The following is a 21,153-nucleotide window of genomic DNA, read 5'->3' on the forward strand; positions in this document are numbered from 1 at the left end:
ACACGCTAACCACACACGCAATAATGGTCGGAGACATTACTTAATGGGAACGAACGTTACATCGTACGAGACTTACGCGGACGAGACGAATAAAGCGATGGACTCCTTCGTGAAACGGACTTGAAACGAATAGAGAGTTATAGAATAGAATAGAGAATAGAGAGGTAGCTAGCATAAAAACTTTCGAGACCTATTGTACTTTTTAATAAAATTTTCGATGCCTTTGTTAACTTGTAGAAAAATAAGAATATTCCCGTTACAGCATGAAAATAGAATCTTAGATTTCGAAGACGATAGCACGGTCGCGGACTGCGGGACGGAAACCTTCGCCGTCAAAGGCTGCAATGTATCAGCGGGCACCACCTTCTGCAGGAGATCGAAAGCGCCAACCTGCGCACAACAACTCATCTCTGGCATGGTCGCTTATTGCAACACCCAGCCTGGACACTTGGACCCAGTCACCATGATAGACGAATGCTCATCACCAACGATGTAACGATAAATATCACCGACGAAAAGGGAATAAGCCGGATAATATCAGGAACTTACCTGGTTTCATATACCGAAAAAATTAGAATAAACGGCACCCTTTACGTCAACAATATCGGACCATCAAAGAAGAAAGCCGCAGTTTCAGCCATGGCTCAAGTAAACGGTCTGCACGGCATGTGTGCGCTGGGTGACCGTCAAAGGCATGAAGCTCCAGTTTGTAATTTACCAGAACATAGAGCAGTTGGCTCTAATAAAAGAACCATTAAATAATACAAACGTATTCGGTTTTATTTATATACTTTATATGGTCGGAAACGCTTCCTTCTGCCTGTTACATGTTACTCTACGAGTAACAGGTATAAAAACAAGTTAACACATTAAAAAAGAATTTACCTCCTGATGCCTTCACACGCTATGACAAGACGAACGATATCAACTTCATGGACGTTGACATGTCACCCGACGACTCAGATGTTGGCACAGCTCCTCCCGGCGCTGGCAAATCAATCGATTTGCGCTAAGCGTTGGGACTGGCCCTTGGCGGTCGAAGGGGAGCGGCTCTGTAATGCAATGGTACTTGATGTTGGAGAGCGTAGGGATCCAGACATCTGCATATGATCTTAACTTCTTCTGCCAGCATTTCTCTAATTCCTACCAGTCTTATGTCTCTAAAAATTTTACAATGGAACATATGTCAATAACTACAGTTAGCTGCAAACATTAATCATCTTAGATTCAACTCAAAATAGCCTATCCCCACAAATTATTTTCTTCTCTCACCTCATCACCTTCTTATGGTGATTTGGAATACTTATTCACAAGATGATTGACTTCAACAAAATTTCTCTCGCCAGTTATTTTAATGCAATCTACATTGAGCGATGCTTACAAAAAAATAATATAATATCCAATTACCTCCATTTAAAATCCATCTTTAATATCAACAATTTTTAAGCAGTAGAAGCTGGGGTTAATGTAACAACAAAAAAGTAGTCATCCTGCAAAAATTCATTATGCTGTCGAAAGCCACACACACTAGAGCACTCACAACACTCTCACACACATAGACCTCCACCTTTGCTCAGCTGAGCTGGCAAATCACACATTTACTTCATTCCACCCAAAACCACTCAATAATAAATAGATCTCCATTTAATACAGTATTAATCACAAAGCAGCCATTATCAACAATATTATTTCCAAAGTGCACAACAAAGCATACCCAAATTTTATTCAAGAGCGCAAAGATCATTACCTTTGTGGAACAAAGAGCTCCAAACCCTACGTATTGCCAAAAATACTGCATGCCTATTACGACCGAAATTAATTTCGATTACAGGAACAAATCATCGATCTTTGGGCGCACCCTTAGAATCTGAGAAAGAGACTAAATTAACAAGTTAACCGAGGGGATTAATTCTAAGTCGTCTATACAAAAGATATGGAGTAATATCCGCCGATTGTGTGGAATTCACTATCTAAATAACCCACACAATCCTAACCAATACATTACCCATCAACGAAACATGGCGGACTTGTTCTGCGAAAATTGGTTTTCAGAATCACCCGATCGCAATTTCTCCCAAACACTTATTGCAAACAAAATTAAAATAACTGAAAAACAACTCACGCACCCGATAGAGCTTGACATCAACTTTATTGAATTCTCCTCTGCTCTAAGCGATTCGATTAAAAATTTCCTATGAATCTTCAGCACCGGATAATTGACTTATACAATATTTTACTAAACGGCCACATACCGCAAAAATATAAAATCACTGTAATCATTACCATTCTCAACTCTGATTAAGATAAAACCGACCCATTATACCGCCTAGTTTCGCTTAACTCTTGCTTGGCCTAACTTCTCGCTAAAATTGTGGCTAGAAGGCTATGGTGGTTTGTAACCACCTACAAACTCCTCCACAATAGCCAAACTGGATTTAGGAAAGGCAAATCCGTTATGGATAGTCTAGTCTTTATAGACTACCTTGTTAACAAAAGCTTGTCGAGCTCTCCGACTATCTGATAACCGTTACTCAGCTAGTGCGAAGGAGAAATTTTAACACTGACAGTTTTCGGCAAAGTTGACAGTTTTTTTGGCAAAGCGAGAGAAATTTACAAGTTTAAATAAAACAAGGGAGAACGCTATTGTCGAGTTCCCCAACTATCTGATACCCGTTACTCAGATAGTGGAAGGGCGAAGGAGAGTCTTCAACACTTACAGTTTTTGGCGTTTTGTGGGCGTGCCAAAAAGTTTTTTGGCAAATCGATAGAAGTTTACAAGACCAATACACCAATGAAAAAATATCAAATTATTTTTCCAAAGTGTGGGCGTGGCAGTTTTGGGCGGTTTGTGGGCGTTAGAGTCGGCGTGGCAAAAAGTTTTTTTGCAAATCGATAGAAATTTACAAGACCAATACACCAATGAAAAAATATCAAATTATTTTTCCAAAGTGTGGGCGTGGCAGTTTTGGGCGGTTTGTGGGCGTTAGAGTCGGCGTGGCAACATGAATCGACAAACTTGCGCCGCGTCTATGTCTCTGGAGTCTGTAGGCTTAATCTCAACTTTCTAGCTTGTATAGATCCTGAGATCTTGACGGTCATACGGGCAGAAAGACAGACGGACGGACGGACAGACGGACATGCCCAAATTGACTCGCCTATTGATCCTGATCAAGAATATATATTCCTTCTTCTGCCTGTTACATACTTTTCAACGAATATAGTATACCATTTTACTCTACAAGTAACGGGTATAAAAATGGCAATTCTTCCAGCCGTCTACACAGCAGAAATAATAGCCATTTATGAAGCCATTTTGACACTAAAAACTAATTGTGGTAAATATATAATTTGTTCAGATTTATTATCAACCCTCAATGCTATTAAAAACACCTTTTAATCATTCGTATTGAGCCATTGAAATTCAAAACTTACTAATTAGCCACTTTTCAAAATTCACTTTTTTTATAGATTTCCAACCGTGTCAATATAACTGGCAATGAATTTACCAGCCAAAAATGCTTTACGCCATCCGCTCGTATAATCAATAAACTCAAATTACGGAGACATTAAGAACTATGTTCCTAAATATTTCAACTCCCTTTCTAATGACACATTTTTGCTTTCTTTGAACTGGTACCAATACATCAAAAAAAATAAATTAAAAATTTCCCATTTTCTAACAAAAACACAACGAATAGCTCGACTGAATAAAATAAAGTTCCTTCGCCTTAGAATAGGTCATACAAAGTTAACTCACGCGCACTGTATTAGCAAAAGATCTCTGCCAACTCGCCCATTATGTAACCTCCATTAAACTGGATCACGTTATAGCATCATGTACTTCTATACCCCAACTCCGGATCAACCCCTCCCCATTAACCACATTAACAAGCCCATCATACGAAAATATTACATTCTTATTAAATACACTAAATAATGTAGACCTATTCTATAGTATTTAAGATTATCTGTATATCTATTAATATACATATGTATATTAACATCAAGACATTAAGTTTTAATAAGATATAATAAGCATTATATTATAATTCTGCAGGTGAAGGCCTGAGGTGCCATGGCTCCTAAAACTCAGAAAATCCTGTACTTCTATGAATGCTAGATCTTAAGGATGTGCTTGTAGATAAGTAAAAAAATAAAAGATATTGGAGTTCACTTTCGACTTTATTTGTCTAAGTCCAATTTGCAACTATGTTACCCTAAGCTGTCCCTAACAAGCCGTGAGTCTTTAGCTGTGAGCTGCGCAGACCTTGGTGGCAGAGGATCGGCGTCAGCTTTCAATAGGCCACGAAATCGGCTGATGTTATGGGTTATGCTCGTCTGCCGTTGGCTATACGTGTGCAAACCCAGGATGAGAACCAGAACAATCCCAAAGAGCGTTAGCAAAGTAATGCTGTTGATCGTTGAATGGATTCTTATGTGCATCAGCTGTCCAGTGTTGTTTATGTGCAATGCTTCCAATGCTTCAAGAGATAGAACCTTTCTTCTTTCTTTCTTTCTTTCTCTTTCTTCGGCCGTAAACTGCACAAGAGATGCTCCAGGGGTCGAGACTGAAGGTTTCAAGTTGCTGAACTGTTGGTTGTCGATGATCATCAAGTCTGTAATATGTAGAATCCGCCAGTAATCAATTCAATATTTAGGTTTGGTTTTTATTGTGGAGCATAGTTCCGTTTATTTAATTTGTCACTTCTTTTGAATGCTTCTCCAAATTGACTTTACTTATGACTGAACTTAGCGTGGCCAGCAGGCCGATCGCGCGTGACAGCAAAAGTGCTGACACTAGCAAAATATACAAATATGTATATATGAAGTTCATACTCGATACCCAATGGGAGTCAAGTGCGTCCCCTAAAGGCGTACATTGCTGAACTTGCATATTTAGGACTAGGATGGACTTAAGGATCTAGGGTGGTCTTTAGTTTACTTATTGGTTGTCTTATTATTATGATTCATATTATTATTATTATTAATATTATTCCCGCAAGGGCACCCCAACCGGGTGACGGGCCTGACACACCCGCGATCCCTAGTCACGACACGACCATGGATACCACTAGGACTAACGATTAGATATAACCTACTTGAATCGATGATCTCGGGCTGACGGATGAGGCATTCTGTTACCTTAGTAAGTAAGAGTGACACCTCGCTGAACCGGCTTTCAGGATAATGCCTCACTTGCCTCCGTCCAAATAAAACTTAGCAAGTCTCTAAGTACGTTCGAGCCGCACACCGATGGCTCGGTGGTGCAGGTGCAGTTGAAAGGAATCCTGCTTAGAGTCCGTCCTGGCTCTGAACACAGTTGCCCATGAAGCTCTGTGTCAACCCTCGCATGAACCTCACTGCTTGCATAGGGACCCATGGGGGCGCAACAGGACTACTGCACATATGCGGGGAGATAGCGGCCTAGAGTTTGGACCCACTCACACAAGATGAACAACACACAACGAAACAAGAACAATGAAGGAGACGTATTTAGGAAGAGCGGCCTGATGGCAAGAACACCGGACAACAACGCGACGACGATGACCAACCTAACGATGTGGACAAGGACAAGACAGAGGCTGAAGGTGAAAAACCCCCCACCCGCCGTCACACAGACCTCGACGTGATGCTCCCCACGACAGGAGCTTATATATAAGATGCAGGCGTTAGAAGAAAAGGCCTTATCGCAATGCAAAGCCATTCTAAGGAAAATGAAGATAGCAATGCAGAAGCAACGGAACATCAGTATGGACGTCAAGGATGGCACCTCAGAAATGAGTGAGCTCTTTGATGTCATAGAAAATTATCGATCGAGCTGGAAAGCTGCTGAACTAGAGCGCTCAAAGGAATCGAGGAAGGCCAAAGAAAATACATCCGGCAATTTATTGAGCGAAACACCAGTTTCGACGGATTTCAAACGGTCACATATAAGAAGGGGAAAAAGGAAAGCAACACTAAAGAAGCGGACGTAAGGCACAGTGGAGAAAACAAAAAACAAGCCTAGCGCAAGAACGCGCACTCGCCCTGAAGCTGTGCTAGTCAGACCAGCAGAGGGAAAGAGCTATGCCGAGGTGTTGTGCAACCTGCGAAAAAACCTGAAACCAGAGGATTCCGACAGTAATATACAGTCGGTTAGAAAAACCAAGTCAGGTGATATGCTTCTGGAACTTTCAAAAGGAAGCAAAACGGACAAACTGTGCAATGTCATTAAGGATACACTCAAAGAGTGTGCTACAGTGAAGACCATAAAGCAATTAGTCAAACTGGAAATAAGAGATATCGACAACATCACACAAGAGGATGAAATAATCTCAGCAATAAGAGAAGGAATAGGCGATACAAGCCAAGAAATTGTAATACACCTGACAGGAGTAAATAGGTCAGAACAAAGGCGAGCCTTTGTTACACTACCTATGAGGGACGCGTCAAAGATATTGGCGGAGCAGAGAATAAAAATAGGATGGACCCGCTGCCGGGTTAAGCGGTGTCTTGACATAAAGAGATGCTTTAAGTGTTTCGGGGTCGGATATGTGCAAAATAACTGCAACGGACCGGATAGGAGAGACCTCTGCATCAGATGTGGTGAAAGCGGACATAAAATGAAGACTTGCACAAAGGCACCCAGATGTTGTATCTGTGCATCGGAGAACAGGAGCGACGTTGGACACCTCCCTGGGACAGCGAACTGCTCTAGCGTAGCCAGAAAAGGAAAGCCATGAAGATTCTTCAAGCTAATATGCATAGAAGCAGAACGGCAAACGACCTGCTGCACCAAATTGTGCTAGAAAACCAAATCGACGTGGTTATCATTTCTGAACAATATAAGAGACGGGAGGAAGGGGTTTGGATCCCCGACCCTACTACGGTTACACACAGAAACGACAAAAGAGGAAGATGCCACGTCCTAACACAAATCAGAAACTGGACGATAGCTAGCTGCTACTTGACCCCAAGTGACGATATTCAGACTTTCCAGACGAAACTTGAAGGTATTGAAGACAACGCAAGGCAAATAAGAGGCGACCTTATAATAGCAGGTGACTTTAACTCAAGAGCAATAGAATGGGGTATGCCGTCAACCGACTCTCGAGGCCGTAGAGTTCTCAATATGGCAGCAAGAATCGGATTACTCACTGCAAATGTAGGAGCAACAGCCACATTCAATCGACTAGGGAACGAGGGTACAATCCCTGACATAACACTAGTGTCAGAAAACGGCGCACACAAAATCACAGACTGGAAAGTTCTTGACACCTACAACGGAAGTGACCATAACTATATAACGTTTAACATAGCAGAAAACGCGGTAACTACAGTAGCACCGAAGAGAAAAGGGTGGAATGTTAAGCGGTTGGACAAAGCACGGCTGATACTAGAGATCGACGCAAGACAAAACCGACAGAGTGGCGGAGACATAGTCAACCAGAACATGGCAACGATCAAACAAGCGTGCAACGCTGCAATGCCAAAAATGGGCAACCCTCAAAGACAAGGCCAAGAAGTGTACTGGTGGACAGATGAGATAAAAACTCTCAGAGAAACGTGCATCAAAAAAAGACGCTGCCTTACTAGAGCTAGACGGAGAGGGCAATTTACAGAACAGGAAAGTCAGTTTAAGAAATCCAAGAAGGACTTGACCACTGCCATTCGGAAAAGTAAAACGGAGAAATGGAAAAGCCTCTGCAACGACGTCAATACTGACCCATGGGGTATGGGGTATAAAATTGGGATGAAGAAGCTTAGAGCAAGAAGAACAACACGGGACCTGGAGGAAGGACAAATGGACCACATAGTTAAAGCACTATTCCCCGACCACACATATAGTTTTTCTAGAAGTACCACACCAATAGCAGATGAACAAGTCGAGCTCTTCACAGTAGATGAACTACAGAGAGCGGCAAAAACGCTAAAAAGGAGGAAGGCCCCAGGACCCGACAATATCCCAGCAGAGGTCCTAACAGTGATTGCCGAGAACAGACCCCAAATCCTGCTGGATATGTTTAACGAGTGCATTACCAGCGGGAAATTTCCAGATACCTGGAAGCTGCAACGTTTAGTCCTGATAAGCAAAGGAAAGGCGGATCCCTTAACCCCGTTAGCTTATCGACCACTTTGCATGATAAACACAACCGGGAAACTACTGGAGAAAATGATTAAGCCGCGACTATCAGCAGCAATCGAAAGAGGGGGTGGCCTTTCCCCGAGGCAGCATGGCTTTAGACCTGGTAGGTCGACTATTGGAGCAATACAAGAAGTCGTCAGCCAAGCCCTCAGCAGCCAACAAGGCAACCACTTCTCCAGACCGGTAGTACTTTTAGCAACTCTTGACGTGAAAAACGCATTCAATAGTGTTCAATGGGAAAACATAATTGATGCTTTGAAAAGACGATTCCAAATCTCAGGATACCTAATGCGGATAATACAAAACTATCTTGACAACAGACGAGTACTGTACCAAACAATAGCAGGAGAGAAATGTATAGACATAACTTCAGGAGCAGCTCAAGGATCAATACTTGGACCGGAGCTATGGAACATTAGCTACGACGAAATCTTTCATCTAGAAATGCCGGACGACACGTTTTTAGTGGGCTACGCAGACGACATAGTCGCTGTCATTACAGCTCGAAATACCGAGTACGCACAGCGCAAGCTGACACAAGTAATGACGAGAGTAAAAAGGTGGTTGAACTCACACGATCTGAAACTGGCTGACGAAAAAAACCGAGCTCCTGCTAGTTACCAGAAAACGGATCCCATTAGAAATAGATATGAGAGTTGGGGAAAACGTAATAAGGACGCGGAAGGATATAAAGTACCTAGGAGTTAGACTGGTCCTGCCCTGCTGCATCAGTAATCGGAGGCGCGATACCAATCGATCTAATAGCCAAAGAGAGAAAACGGATCTATGAGATAAGACAGGCGGGAGAGACGACGAGAGCGATAATCGCACGAAGCAGAGATGAAACACTTCAACAATGGCAAGAAATATGGGCAGCTGAAGAAAAAGGAAAAAGGACAGCTAGACTGATACCAAACCTGGTAGCATGGACTGCAAGGGCGCACGGAGAAGTGAACTACTACATTACCCAGATGTTAACAGGACACGGTTACTTTGGTGCGTTCCTACATTCTATAGGAAAAAGAAATGATGCCAGATGCGTATATGGAGATGCGGAGATGGACAATGTTGAGCACACCATTTTCCAGTGCGGAAAGTTCGGATCGGCACGTAGATGCCTGGAGGAACTTGTTGGAACAATAACCCCAGAAAATATTGTTACAAAAATGATAGACAGCGAATCAGCCTGGAAACATATCGCAGGATTTGTAGAGACCATTCTCAGAGCTAAAAAGCCTGATTTAGACGAAACAACAGGGTAATCTGGACGCAGAAAAAAGATGAGAGCGCATAGCCCTTAACTGGCACCACTTCGAAGTAATGGCGAAAGCTTTCCCGGGGTGGAAAAACGGCCAAAGGCGAGGGGGGGTTTTAGTGGGTGCAAGCCCCACATACCTCTTTTGCGACGGCAAACGAGAGATGCGTAAGGCATTCCCCCTCCTCAACCCAAAAAAAAAAAAAAATATTATATAATATAATATAATATAATATTATTATTATTATTATTATTCCCGCAAGGGCACCCCAACCGGGTGACGGGCCTGACACACCCGCGATCCCTAGTCACGGCACGACCATGGATACCACTAGGACTAACGATTAGATATAACCTACTTGAATCGATGATCTCGGGCTGACGAATGAGGCATTCTGTTACCTTAGTAAGTAAGAGTGACATCTCGCTGAACCGGCTTTCAGGATAATGCCTCACTTGCCTCCGTCCAAATAAAACTTAGCAAGTCTCTAAGTACGTTCGAGCCGCACACCGATGGCTCGGTGGTGCAGGTGCAGTTGAAAGGAATCCTGCTTAGAGTCCGTCCTGGCTCTGAACACAGTTGCCCATGAAGCTCTGTGTCAACCCTCGCATGAACCTCACTGCTTGCATAGGGACCCATGGGGTCGCAACAGGACTACTGCACATATGCGGGGAGATAGCGGCCTAGAGTTTGGACCCACTCACACAAGATGAACAACACACAACGAAACAAGAACAATGAAGGAGACGTATTCAGGAAGAGCGGCCTGATGGCAAGAACACCGGACAACAACGCGACGACGATGACCAACCCTAACGATGTGGACAAGGGCAAAACAGAGGCTGAAGGTGAAATAACCCCCCACCCGCCGCAACCGACTGCCCTGTTCACACAGACCTCGACGTCATGCTCCCCACGACAGGAGCTTATATATAAGATGCAGGCGTTAGAAGAAAGGGCCTTATCGCAATGCAAAGCCATTCTAAGGAAAATGAAGATAGCAATGCAGAAGCAACGGAATATCAGTATGGACGTCAAGGATGGCACCTCAGAAATGAGTGAGCTCTTTGATGTCATAGAAAATTATCGATCGAGCTGGAAAGCTGCTGAACTAGAGCGCTCAAAGGAATCGAGGAAGGCCAAAGAAAATATATCCGGCAATTTATTGAGCGAAACACCAGTTTCGACACTGAAGAAGAGGACAGCCACTAGGCCGGCTGCGCAAGAGCCGAGCAAGAAGGTCAAACGGTCACATATAAGAAGGGGAAAAAGGAAAGCAACACTAAAGAAGCGGACGTAAGGCACAGTGGAGCTGAGAAAACAAAAAACAAGCCTAGCGCAAGAACGCGCACTCGCCCTGAAGCTGTGCTAGTCAGACCAGCAGAGGGAAAGAGCTATGCCGAGGTGTTGTGCAACCTGCGAAAAAACCCGACAGTAATATACAGTCGGTTAGAAAAACCAAGTCAGGTGATATGCTTTTAGAACTTTCAAAAGGAAGCAAAACGGACAAACTGTGCGATGTCATTAAGGATACACTCAAAGAGTGTGCTACAGTGAAGACCATAAAGCAATTAGTCAAACTGGAAATAAGAGATATCGACAGCATCACACAAGAGGATGAAATAATCTCAGCAATAAGAGAAGGAATAGGCGATACAAGCCAAGAAATTTTAATACACCTGACAGGAGTAAATAGGTCAGAACAAAGGCGAGCCTTTGTTACACTACCTATGAGGGACGCGTCAAAGATATTGGCGGAGCAGAGAATAAAAATAGGATGGACCCGCTGCCGGGTTAAGCGGTGTCTTGACATAAAGAGATGCTTTAAGTGTTTCGGGGTCGGACATGTGCAAAATAACTGCAACGGACCGGATAGGATAGACCTCTGCATCAGATGTGGTGAAAGCGGACATAAAATGAAGACTTGCACAAAGGCACCCAGATGTTGTATCTGTGCATCGGAGAACAGGAGCGACGTTGGACACTTCCCTGGGACAGCGAACTGCTCTAGCGTAGCCAGAAAAGGAAAGCCATGAAGATTCTTCAAGCTAATATGCATAGAAGCAGAACGGCAAACGGTCTGCTGCACCAAATTGTGCTAGAAAACCAAATCGACGTGGTTATCATTTCTGAACAATATAAGAGACGGGAGGAAGGGGTTTGGCTAGAAGACGATACAAAGACGGTGGCAATATTGATCCCCGACCCTACTACGGTTCCTCACAGAAACGACAAAAGAGGAAGATGCCACGTCCTAACACAAATCAGAAACTGGACGATAGCTAGCTGCTACTTGACCCCAAGTGACGATATTCAGACTTTCCAGACGAAACTTGAAGGTATTGAAGACAACGCAAGGCAAATAAGAGGCGACCTTATAATAGCAGGTGACTTTAACTCAAGAGCAATAGAATGGGGTATGCCGTCAACCGACTCTCGAGGCCGTAGAGTTCTCAATATGGCAGCAAGAATCGGAATACTCACTGCAAATGTAGGAGCAACAGCCACATTCAATCGACTAGGGAACGAGGGTACAATCCCTCATAACACTAGTGTCAGAAAACGGCGCACACAAAATCACAGACTGGAAAGTTCTTGACACCTACAACGGAAGTGACCATAACTATATAACGTTTAACATAGCAGAAAACGCGGTAACTACAGTAGCACCGAAGAGAAAGGGGTGGAATGTTAAGCGGTTGGACAAAGCACGGCTGATACTAGAGATCGACGCAAGACAAAACCGACAGAGTGGCGGAGACATAGTCAACCAGAACATGGCAACGATCAAACAAGCGTGCAACGCTGCAATGCCAAAAATGGGCAACCCTCAAAGACAAGGCCAAGAAGTGTACTGGTGGACAGATGAGATAAAAACTCTCAGAGAAACGTGCATCAAAAAAAGACGCTGCCTTACTAGAGCTAGACGGAGAGGGCAATTTACAGAACAGGAAAGTCAGTTTAAGAAATCCAAGAAGGACTTGACCACTGCCATTCGGAAAAGTAAAACGGAGAAATGGAAAAGCCTCTGCAACGACGTCAATACTGACCCATGGGGTATGGGGTATAAAATTGGGATGAAGAAGCTTAGAGCAAGAAGAACAACACCGGACCTGGAGGAAGGAGAAATGGACCACATAGTTAAAGCACTATTCCCCGACCACACATATAGTTTTTCTAGAAGTACCACACCAATAGCAGATGAACAAGTCGAGCTCTTCACAGTAGATGAACTACAGAGAGCGGCAAAAACGCTAAAAAGGAGGAAGGCCCCAGGACCCGACAATATCCCAGCAGAGGTCCTAACAGTGATTGCCGAGAACAGACCCCAAATCCTGCTGGATATGTATAACGAGTGCATTACCAGCGGGGAATTTCCAGATACCTGGAAGCTGCAACGTTTAGTCCTGATAAGCAAAGGAAAGGCGGATCCCTTAACCCCGTTAGCTTATCGACCATTTTGCATGATAAACACAACCGGGAAACTACTGAAGAAAATGATTAAGCCGCGACTATCAGCAGCAATCGAAAGAGGGGGTGGCCTTTGCCCGAGGCAGCATGGCTTTAGACCTGGTAGGTCGACCATTGGAGCAATACAAGAAGTCGTCAGCCAAGCCCTCAGCAGCCAACAAGGCAACCACTTCTCCAGAACGGTGGTACTTTTAGCAACTCTCGACGTGAAAAACGCATTCAATAGTGTTCAATGGGGAAACATAATTGATGCTTTGAAAAGACGATTCCAAATCTCAGGATACCTAATGCGGATAATACAAAACTATCTTGACAACAGACGACTACTGTACCAAACAATAGCAGGAGAGAAATGTATAGACATAACTTCAGGAGCAGCTCAAGGATCAATACTTGGACCGGAGCTATGGAACATTAGCTACGACGAAATCTTTCATCTAGAAATGCCGGACGACACGTTTTTAGTGGGCTACGCAGACGACATAGTCGCTGTCATTACAGCTCGAAATACCGAGTACGCACAGCGCAAGCTGACACAAGTAATGACGAGAGTAAAAAGGTGGTTGAACTCACACGATCTGAAACTGGCTGACGAAAAAAACCGAGCTCCTGCTAGTTACCAGAAAACGGATCCCATTAGAAATAGATATGAGAGTTGGGGAAAACGTAATAAGGACGCGGAAGGATATAAAGTACCTAGGAGTTAGACTGGTCCTGCCCTGCTGCATCAGTAATCGGAGGCGCGATACCAATCGATCTAATAGCCAAAGAGAGAAAACGGATCTATGAGATAAGACAGGCGGGAGAGACGACGAGAGCGTTAATCGCACGAAGCAGAGATGAAACACTTCAACAATGGCAAGAAATATGGGCAGCTGAAGAAAAAGGAAGATGTACAGCTAGACTGATACCAAACCTGGTAGCATGGACTGCAAGGGCGCACGGAGAAGTGAACTACTACATTACCCAGATGTTAACAGGACACGGTTACTTTGGTGCGTTCCTACATTCTATAGGAAAAAGAAATGATGCCAGATGCGTATATGGAGATGCGGAGATGGACAATGTTGAGCACACCGTTTTCGTTCGGATCGCCACGTAGATGCCTGGAGGAACTTGTTGGAGCAATAACCCCAGAAAATATTGTTACAAAAATTATAGACAGCGAATCAGCCTGGAAACATATCGCAGGATTTGTAGAGACCATTCTCAGAGCTAAAAAGCCTGATTTGGACGAAACAACTGGGTAATCTGGACGCAGAAAAAAGATGAGAGCACATAGCCCTTAACTGGCACCACTTCAAAGTAATGGCGAAAGCTTTCCCGGGGTGGAAAAACGGCCAAAGGCGAGGGGGGGTTTTAGTGGGTGCAAGCCCCACATACCTCTTTTGCGACGGCAAACGAGAGATGCGTAAGGCATTCCCCCTCCTCAACCCAAAAAAAAAAAAAAAATATTATATAATATAATATAATATAATATTATTATTATTATTATTATTCCCGCAAGGGCACCCCAACCGGGTGACGGGCCTGACACACCCGCGATCCCTAGTCACGGCACGACCATGGATACCACTAGGACTAACGATTAGATATAACCTACTTGAATCGATGATCTCGGGCTGACGAATGAGGCATTCTGTTACCTTAGTAAGTAAGAGTGACATCTCGCTGAACCGGCTTTCAGGATAATGCCTCACTTGCCTCCGTCCAAATAAAACTTAGCAAGTCTCTAAGTACGTTCGAGCCGCACACCGATGGCTCGGTGGTGCAGGTGCAGTTGAAAGGAATCCTGCTTAGAGTCCGTCCTGGCTCTGAACACAGTTGCCCATGAAGCTCTGTGTCAACCCTCGCATGAACCTCACTGCTTGCATAGGGACCCATGGGGTCGCAACAGGACTACTGCACATATGCGGGGAGATAGCGGCCTAGAGTTTGGACCCACTCACACAAGATGAACAACACACAACGAAACAAGAACAATGAAGGAGACGTATTCAGGAAGAGCGGCCTGATGGCAAGAACACCGGACAACAACGCGACGACGATGACCAACCCTAACGATGTGGACAAGGGCAAAACAGAGGCTGAAGGTGAAATAACCCCCCACCCGCCGCAACCGACTGCCCTGTTCACACAGACCTCGACGTCATGCTCCCCACGACAGGAGCTTATATATAAGATGCAGGCGTTAGAAGAAAGGGCCTTATCGCAATGCAAAGCCATTCTAAGGAAAATGAAGATAGCAATGCAGAAGCAACGGAATATCAGTATGGACGTCAAGGATGGCACCTCAGAAATGAGTGAGCTCTTTGATGTCATAGAAAATTATCGATCGAGCTGGAAAGCTGCTGAACTAGAGCGCTCAAAGGAATCGAGGAAGGCCAAAGAAAATATATCCGGCAATTTATTGAGCGAAACACCAGTTTCGACACTGAAGAAGAGGACAGCCACTAGGCCGGCTGCGCAAGAGCCGAGCAAGAAGGTCCGAAATACGCAGACAAATGACGGATTTCAAACGGTCACATATAAGAAGGGGAAAAAGGAAAGCAACACTAAAGAAGCGGACGTAAGGCACAGTGGAGCTGAGAAAACAAAAAACAAGCCTAGCGCAAGAACGCGCACTCGCCCTGAAGCTGTGCTAGTCAGACCAGCAGAGGGAAAGAGCTATGCCGAGGTGTTGTGCAACCTGCGAAAAAACCTGAAACCAGAGGATTCCGACAGTAATATACAGTCGGTTAGAAAAACCAAGTCAGGTGATATGCTTTTAGAACTTTCAAAAAGAAGCAAAACGGACAAACTGTGCGATGTTATTAAGGATACACTCAAAGAGTGTGCTACAGCGAAGACCATAAAGCAATTAGTCAAACTGGAAATAAGAGATATCGACAGCATCACACAAGAGGATGAAATAATCTCAGCAATAAGAGAAGGAATAGGCGATACAAGCCAAGAAATTTTAATACAACTGACAGGAGTAAATAGGTCAGAACAAAGGCGAGCCTTTGTTACACTACCTATGAGGGACGCGTCAAAGATATTGGCGGAGCAGAGAATAAAAATAGGATGGACCCGCTGCCGGGTTAAGCGGTGTCTTGACATAAAGAGATGCTTTAAGTGTTTCGGGGTCGGACATGTGCAAAATAACTGCAACGGACCGGATAGGAGAGACCTCTGCATCAGATGTGGTGAAAGCGGACATAAAATGAAGACTTGCACAAAGGCACCCAGATGTTGTATCTGTGCATCGGAGAACAGGAGCGACGTTGGACACCTCCCTGGGACAGCGAACTGCTCTAGCGTAGCCAAAAAGGAAAGCCATGAAGATTCTTCAAGCTAATATGCATAGAAGCAGAACGGCAAACGACCTGCTGCACCAAATTGTGATAGAAAACCAAATCGACGTGGTTATCATTTCTGAACAATATAAGAGACGGGAGGAAGGGGTTTGGCTAGAAGCCGATACAAAGACGGTGGCAATATGGATCCCCGACCCTACCACGGTTCCACACAGAAACGACAAAAGAGGAAGATGCCACGTCCTAACACAAATCAGAAACTGGACGATAGCTAGCTGCTACTTGACCCCAAGTGACGATATTCAGACTTTCCAGACGAAACTTGAAGGTATTGAAGACAACGCAAGGCAAATAAGAGGCGACCTTATAATAGCAGGTGACTTTAACTCAAGAGCAATAGAATGGGGTATGCCGTCAACCGACTCTCAAGTCCGTAGAGTTCTCAATATGTTCTCAATATATTTTCGTTCGGATCGGCACGTAGATGCCTGGAGGAACTTGTTGGAGCAATAACCCCAGAAAATATTGTTAGAAAAATGATAGACAGCGAATCAGCCTGGAAACATATCGCAGGATTTGTAGAGACCAATCTCAGAGCTAAAAAGCCTGATTTGGACGAAACAACTGGATAATCTGGACGCAGAAAAAAGATGAGAGCGCATAGCCCTTAACTGGCACCACTTCGAAGTAATGGCGAAAGCTTTCCCGGGGTGGAAAAACGGCCAAAGGCGAGGGGGGTTTTAGTGAGTGCAAGCCCCACATACCTCTTTTGCGACGGCAAACGGGAGATGCGTGAGGCATTCCCCCTCCTCAACCCAAAAAAAAAAATTATAATTATTATGTTCCTATATACTTCAAGTCATTTGATAGTTGAACCAGGTAGGTGCCCTCTAGGTGAAGTTCGGTGTTGTTCCAGGTTACGTTTCCATCGTCGACTTCTTCTATTACATGGGTACATGGTCGGCATTGCTAAAACTACACAGCGCTTTCTGTGCCTGAAGTAGCTTTGATATGCTGCTACTTGACCCCAAGTGACGATATTCAGACTTTCCAGACGAAACTTGAAGGTATTGAAGACAACGCAAGGCAAATAAGAGGCGACCTTATAATAGCAGGTGACTTTAACTCAAGAGCAATAGAATGGGGTATGCCGTCAACCGACTCTCGAGGCCGTAGAGTTCTCAATATGGCAGCAAGAATCGGAATACTCACTGCAAATGTAGGAGCAACAGCCACATTCAATCGACTAGGGAACGAGGGTACAATCCCTGACATAACACTAGTGTCAGAAAACGGCGCACACAAAATCACAGACTGGAAAGTTCTTGACACCAACAACGGAAGTGACCATAACTATATAACGTTTAACATAGCAGAAAACGCGGTAACTACAGTAGCACCGAAGAGAAAAGGGTGGAATGTTAAGCGGTTGGACAAAGCACGGCTGATACTAGAGATCGACGCAAGACAAAACCGACAGAGTGGCGGAGACATAGTCAACCAGAACATGGCAACGATCAAACAAGCGTGCAACGCTGCAATGCCAAAAATGGGCAACCCTCGAAGACAAGGCCAAGAAGTGTACTGGTGGACAGATGAGATAAAAACTCTCAGAGAAACGTGCATCAAAAACAGACGCCGCCTTACTAGAGCTAGACGGAGAGGACAATTTACAGAACAGGAAAGTCAGTTTAAGAAATCCAAGAAGGACTTGACCACTGCCATTTGGAAAAGTAAAACGGAGAAATGGAAAAGCCTCTGCAACGACGTCAATACTGACCCATGGGGTATGGGGTATAAAATTGTGATGAAGAAGCTTAGAGCAAGAAGAACAACACCGGACCTGGAGGAAGGACAAATGGACCACATAGTTAAAGCACTATTCCCCGACCACACATATAGTTTTTCTAGAAGTACCACACCAATAGCAGATGAACAAGTCGAGCTCTTCACAGTAGATGAACTACAGAGAGCGGCAAAAACTCTAAAAAGGAGGAAGGCCCCAGGACCCGACAATATCCCAGCAGAGGTCCTAACAGTGATTGCCGAGAACAGACCCCAAATCCTGATGGATATGTATAACGAGTGCATTACCAGCGGGAAATTTCCAGATACCTGGAAGCTGCAACGTTTAGTCCTGATAAGCAAAGGAAAGGGGGATCCCTTAACCCCGTCAGCTTATCGACCACTTTGCATGCTAAACACAACCGGAAAACTGGAAAAAATGATTAAGCCGCGACTATCAGCAGCAATCGAAAGAGGGGGTGGCCTTTCCCCGAGGCAGCATGGCTTTAGACCTGGTAGGTCGACCATTGGAGCAATACAAGAAGTCGTCAGCCAAGCCCTCAGCAGCCAACAAGGCAACCACTTCTCCAGACCGGTAGTACTTTTAGCAACTCTTGACGTGAAAAACGCATTCAATAGTGTTCAATGGGGAAACACAATTGATGCTTTAAAAAGACGATTCCAAATCTCAGGATACCTAATGCGGATAATACAAAACTATCTTGACAACAGACGAGTACTGTACCAAACAATAGCAGGAGAGAAATGTATAGACATAACTTCAGGAGCAGCTCAAGGATCAATACTTGGACCGGAGCTATGGAACATTAGCTACGACGAAATCTTTCATCTAGAAATGCCGGACGACACGTTTTTAGTGGGCTACGCAGACGACATAGTCGCTGTCATTACAGCTCGAAATACCGAGTACGCACAGCGCAAGCTGACACAAGTAATGACGAGAGTAAAAAGGTGGTTGAACTCACACGATCTAAAACTGGCTGACGAGAAAACCGAGCTCCTGCTAGTTACCAGAAGACGGATCCCATTAGAAATAGATATGAGAGTTGGGGAAAACGTAATAAGGACGCGGAAGGATATAAAGTACCTAGGAGTTAGACTGGACTCAAAATTGACATTTAGCTCACACATACAAGAGACGAGGAAACGTGCAACCGTGACGACTAAGTCGCTTAGCAGACTTATGGCAAACGTAGGCGGCCCTCTACAATCAAGGCGGAAACTCTTGATGGAGGTGAGTAACGCAATCATGCTGTACGGATGTGAGGTCTGGGCTGGCACCCTGGAGACCGTCTGCAGGTGAAAACCTTTACTGGAGGTGCAAAGAACCATGGCTCTACGAATCGCGAGCGCGTATCGAACGGTATCCGGCCCTGCTCCATCAGTAATCGGAGGCGCGATACCAATCGATCTAATAGCCAAAGAGAGAAAACGGATCTATGGGAATAGACAGGCGAGAGAGACGACGAGAGCGTTAATCGCACGAAGCAGAGATGAAACACTTCAACAATGGCCAGAAATATGGGCAGCTGAAGAAAAAGGAAGATGTACAGCTAGGCTGATACCAAACCTGGTAGCATGGACTGCAAGGGCGCACGGAGAAGTGAACTACTACATTACCCAGATGTTAACAGGACACGGTTACTTTGGTGCGTTCCTACATTCTATAGGAAAAAGAAATGACGCCAGATGCGTATATGGAGATGCGGAGATGGACAATGTTGAGCACCCATTTTCCAGTGCGGAAAGTTCGGATCGGCACGTTGATGCCTGGAGGAACTTGTTGGAGCAATAACCCCAGCAAATATTGTTAGAAAAATGATAGACAGCGAATCAGCCTGGAAACATATCGCAGGATTTGTAGAGACCATTCTCAGAGCTAAAAAGCCTGATTTGAACGAAACAACTGGGTAATCTGGACGCAGAAAAAAGATGAGAGCGCATAGCCCTTAACTGGCACCACTTCGAAGTAATGGCGAAAGCTTTCCCAAGGTGGAAAAACGGCCAAAGGCGAGGGGGGGTTTTAGTGGGTGCAAGCCCCACATAACTCTTTTGCGACGGCAAACGGGAGATGCGTGAGGCATTCCCCCTCCTCAACCCAAAAAAAAAAAAAAAAAAAAAAAAAATTATTATTATTATTATTATTATTATTATTATTATTTAAATATATTTATATATATATATAAACATATTTTTTTTTGTAATATTTTTGTTTGTATGTATTTTAGTATTTAAAATTAATGAGTAAAGAAATATTAAAGAATATATTTATTTAGATTGTATTTGAAAAGTAATAGTTTTTTATTTTAATGTTTTTATTAGTTTTTTATTTGTGGTTGGCCAACCAAACAAAATGTATTAGGAATTAAAAATTTGTAACCTATCTTTATGGACTATCTGTATTTTATTTTTATTTCCTATAATTGTAATATTGTCATTATCTCCTATTTCTGAAACTAAATATGGTCCTAAATAATTATTATCAAGCTTATGACCTGTTTCGTTTTTAAGTATCTTATCTTATCTCCTATTTTTAATTCGAAGTTACTAGTATTTCTATCATATTTTATCTTTCTATCGGCTTTTGCCTTGTGTAACATATTTTTAGCTCTTTTATATGCTATTTCTAATCTTAGCTTAACTTTTTTGAATAGTCATCCATGTTGTAAATAGGATCTATTCTGTCTATTCTGTTAGAATCTGTGAATTGTCTTGGTAATCTTCCAAATACTAATTCATATGGACAATATTCATGAACTACCGATGGTGTTGTGTTGAAACAATAAGTAAAATATTGTATCCATATATCCCAATCGGTTTTGTCAACAGATATATATGAGCGAACATACTCGTTGAATGTTCTGTGACTTCGTTCTATTGTTCCTAAAGTCTGGTGATGATTTGCTGTTGAAGTAATGTTTTTTATATTCATATATTTGCACAGATCGTCTATGATTTGATTTTTGTATTCCGTTCCCATGCCCGTAATGATTGTTTTCATTGGACCGTACTTGAGAATAAAATGTTCAAATATTGCCTTAGCAACTGATTTTGCACTTTTGTTTGGTATGGGTACCGTAACCAAATACTTAGTTAAATCACATATGATAGTGACAGCATACTCATTTCCATCTTATGATCTTGGAAGTGGACCAATGGTATCTATCAAAACTATATCAAATGCAGTTGCTGGTGT

General features: G+C 43.6%; 1 protein-coding gene across 3 annotated transcripts; it reads left to right on the top strand.

The window, feature by feature from the left end:
• The first annotated feature begins 4,677 nt into the window (after positions 1–4,677).
• On the top strand, positions 4,678–16,891 carry LOC120322245. Of its 3 annotated transcripts, none has more exons than XM_039377299.1 (3): positions 4,678–6,153; positions 9,689–10,621; positions 15,338–16,891. In XM_039377299.1, the coding sequence occupies exons 2-3, from the start codon at positions 10,091–10,093 to the stop codon at positions 16,190–16,192; spliced, it is 1,386 nt and encodes a 461-aa protein (XP_039233233.1). In that variant the 5' UTR covers positions 4,678–6,153; positions 9,689–10,090; the 3' UTR covers positions 16,193–16,891. The 3 variants fall into 3 exon arrangements, with proteins under 3 accessions (XP_039233233.1, XP_039233235.1, XP_039233234.1); XM_039377301.1 differs by having other exon boundaries at positions 4,678–5,904; positions 10,563–10,621; XM_039377300.1 differs by lacking the exons at positions 4,678–6,153; positions 9,689–10,621 and adding an exon at positions 10,830–10,848 and having other exon boundaries at positions 14,405–16,891.
• The last annotated feature ends 4,262 nt before the right edge of the window (positions 16,892–21,153 follow it).

This window comes from Drosophila yakuba, unplaced genomic scaffold, assembly GCF_016746365.2.
Source record: "Drosophila yakuba strain Tai18E2 unplaced genomic scaffold, Prin_Dyak_Tai18E2_2.1 Segkk2_quiver_pilon_scaf, whole genome shotgun sequence".
Lineage (NCBI taxonomy): Eukaryota > Metazoa > Arthropoda > Insecta > Diptera > Drosophilidae > Drosophila > Drosophila yakuba.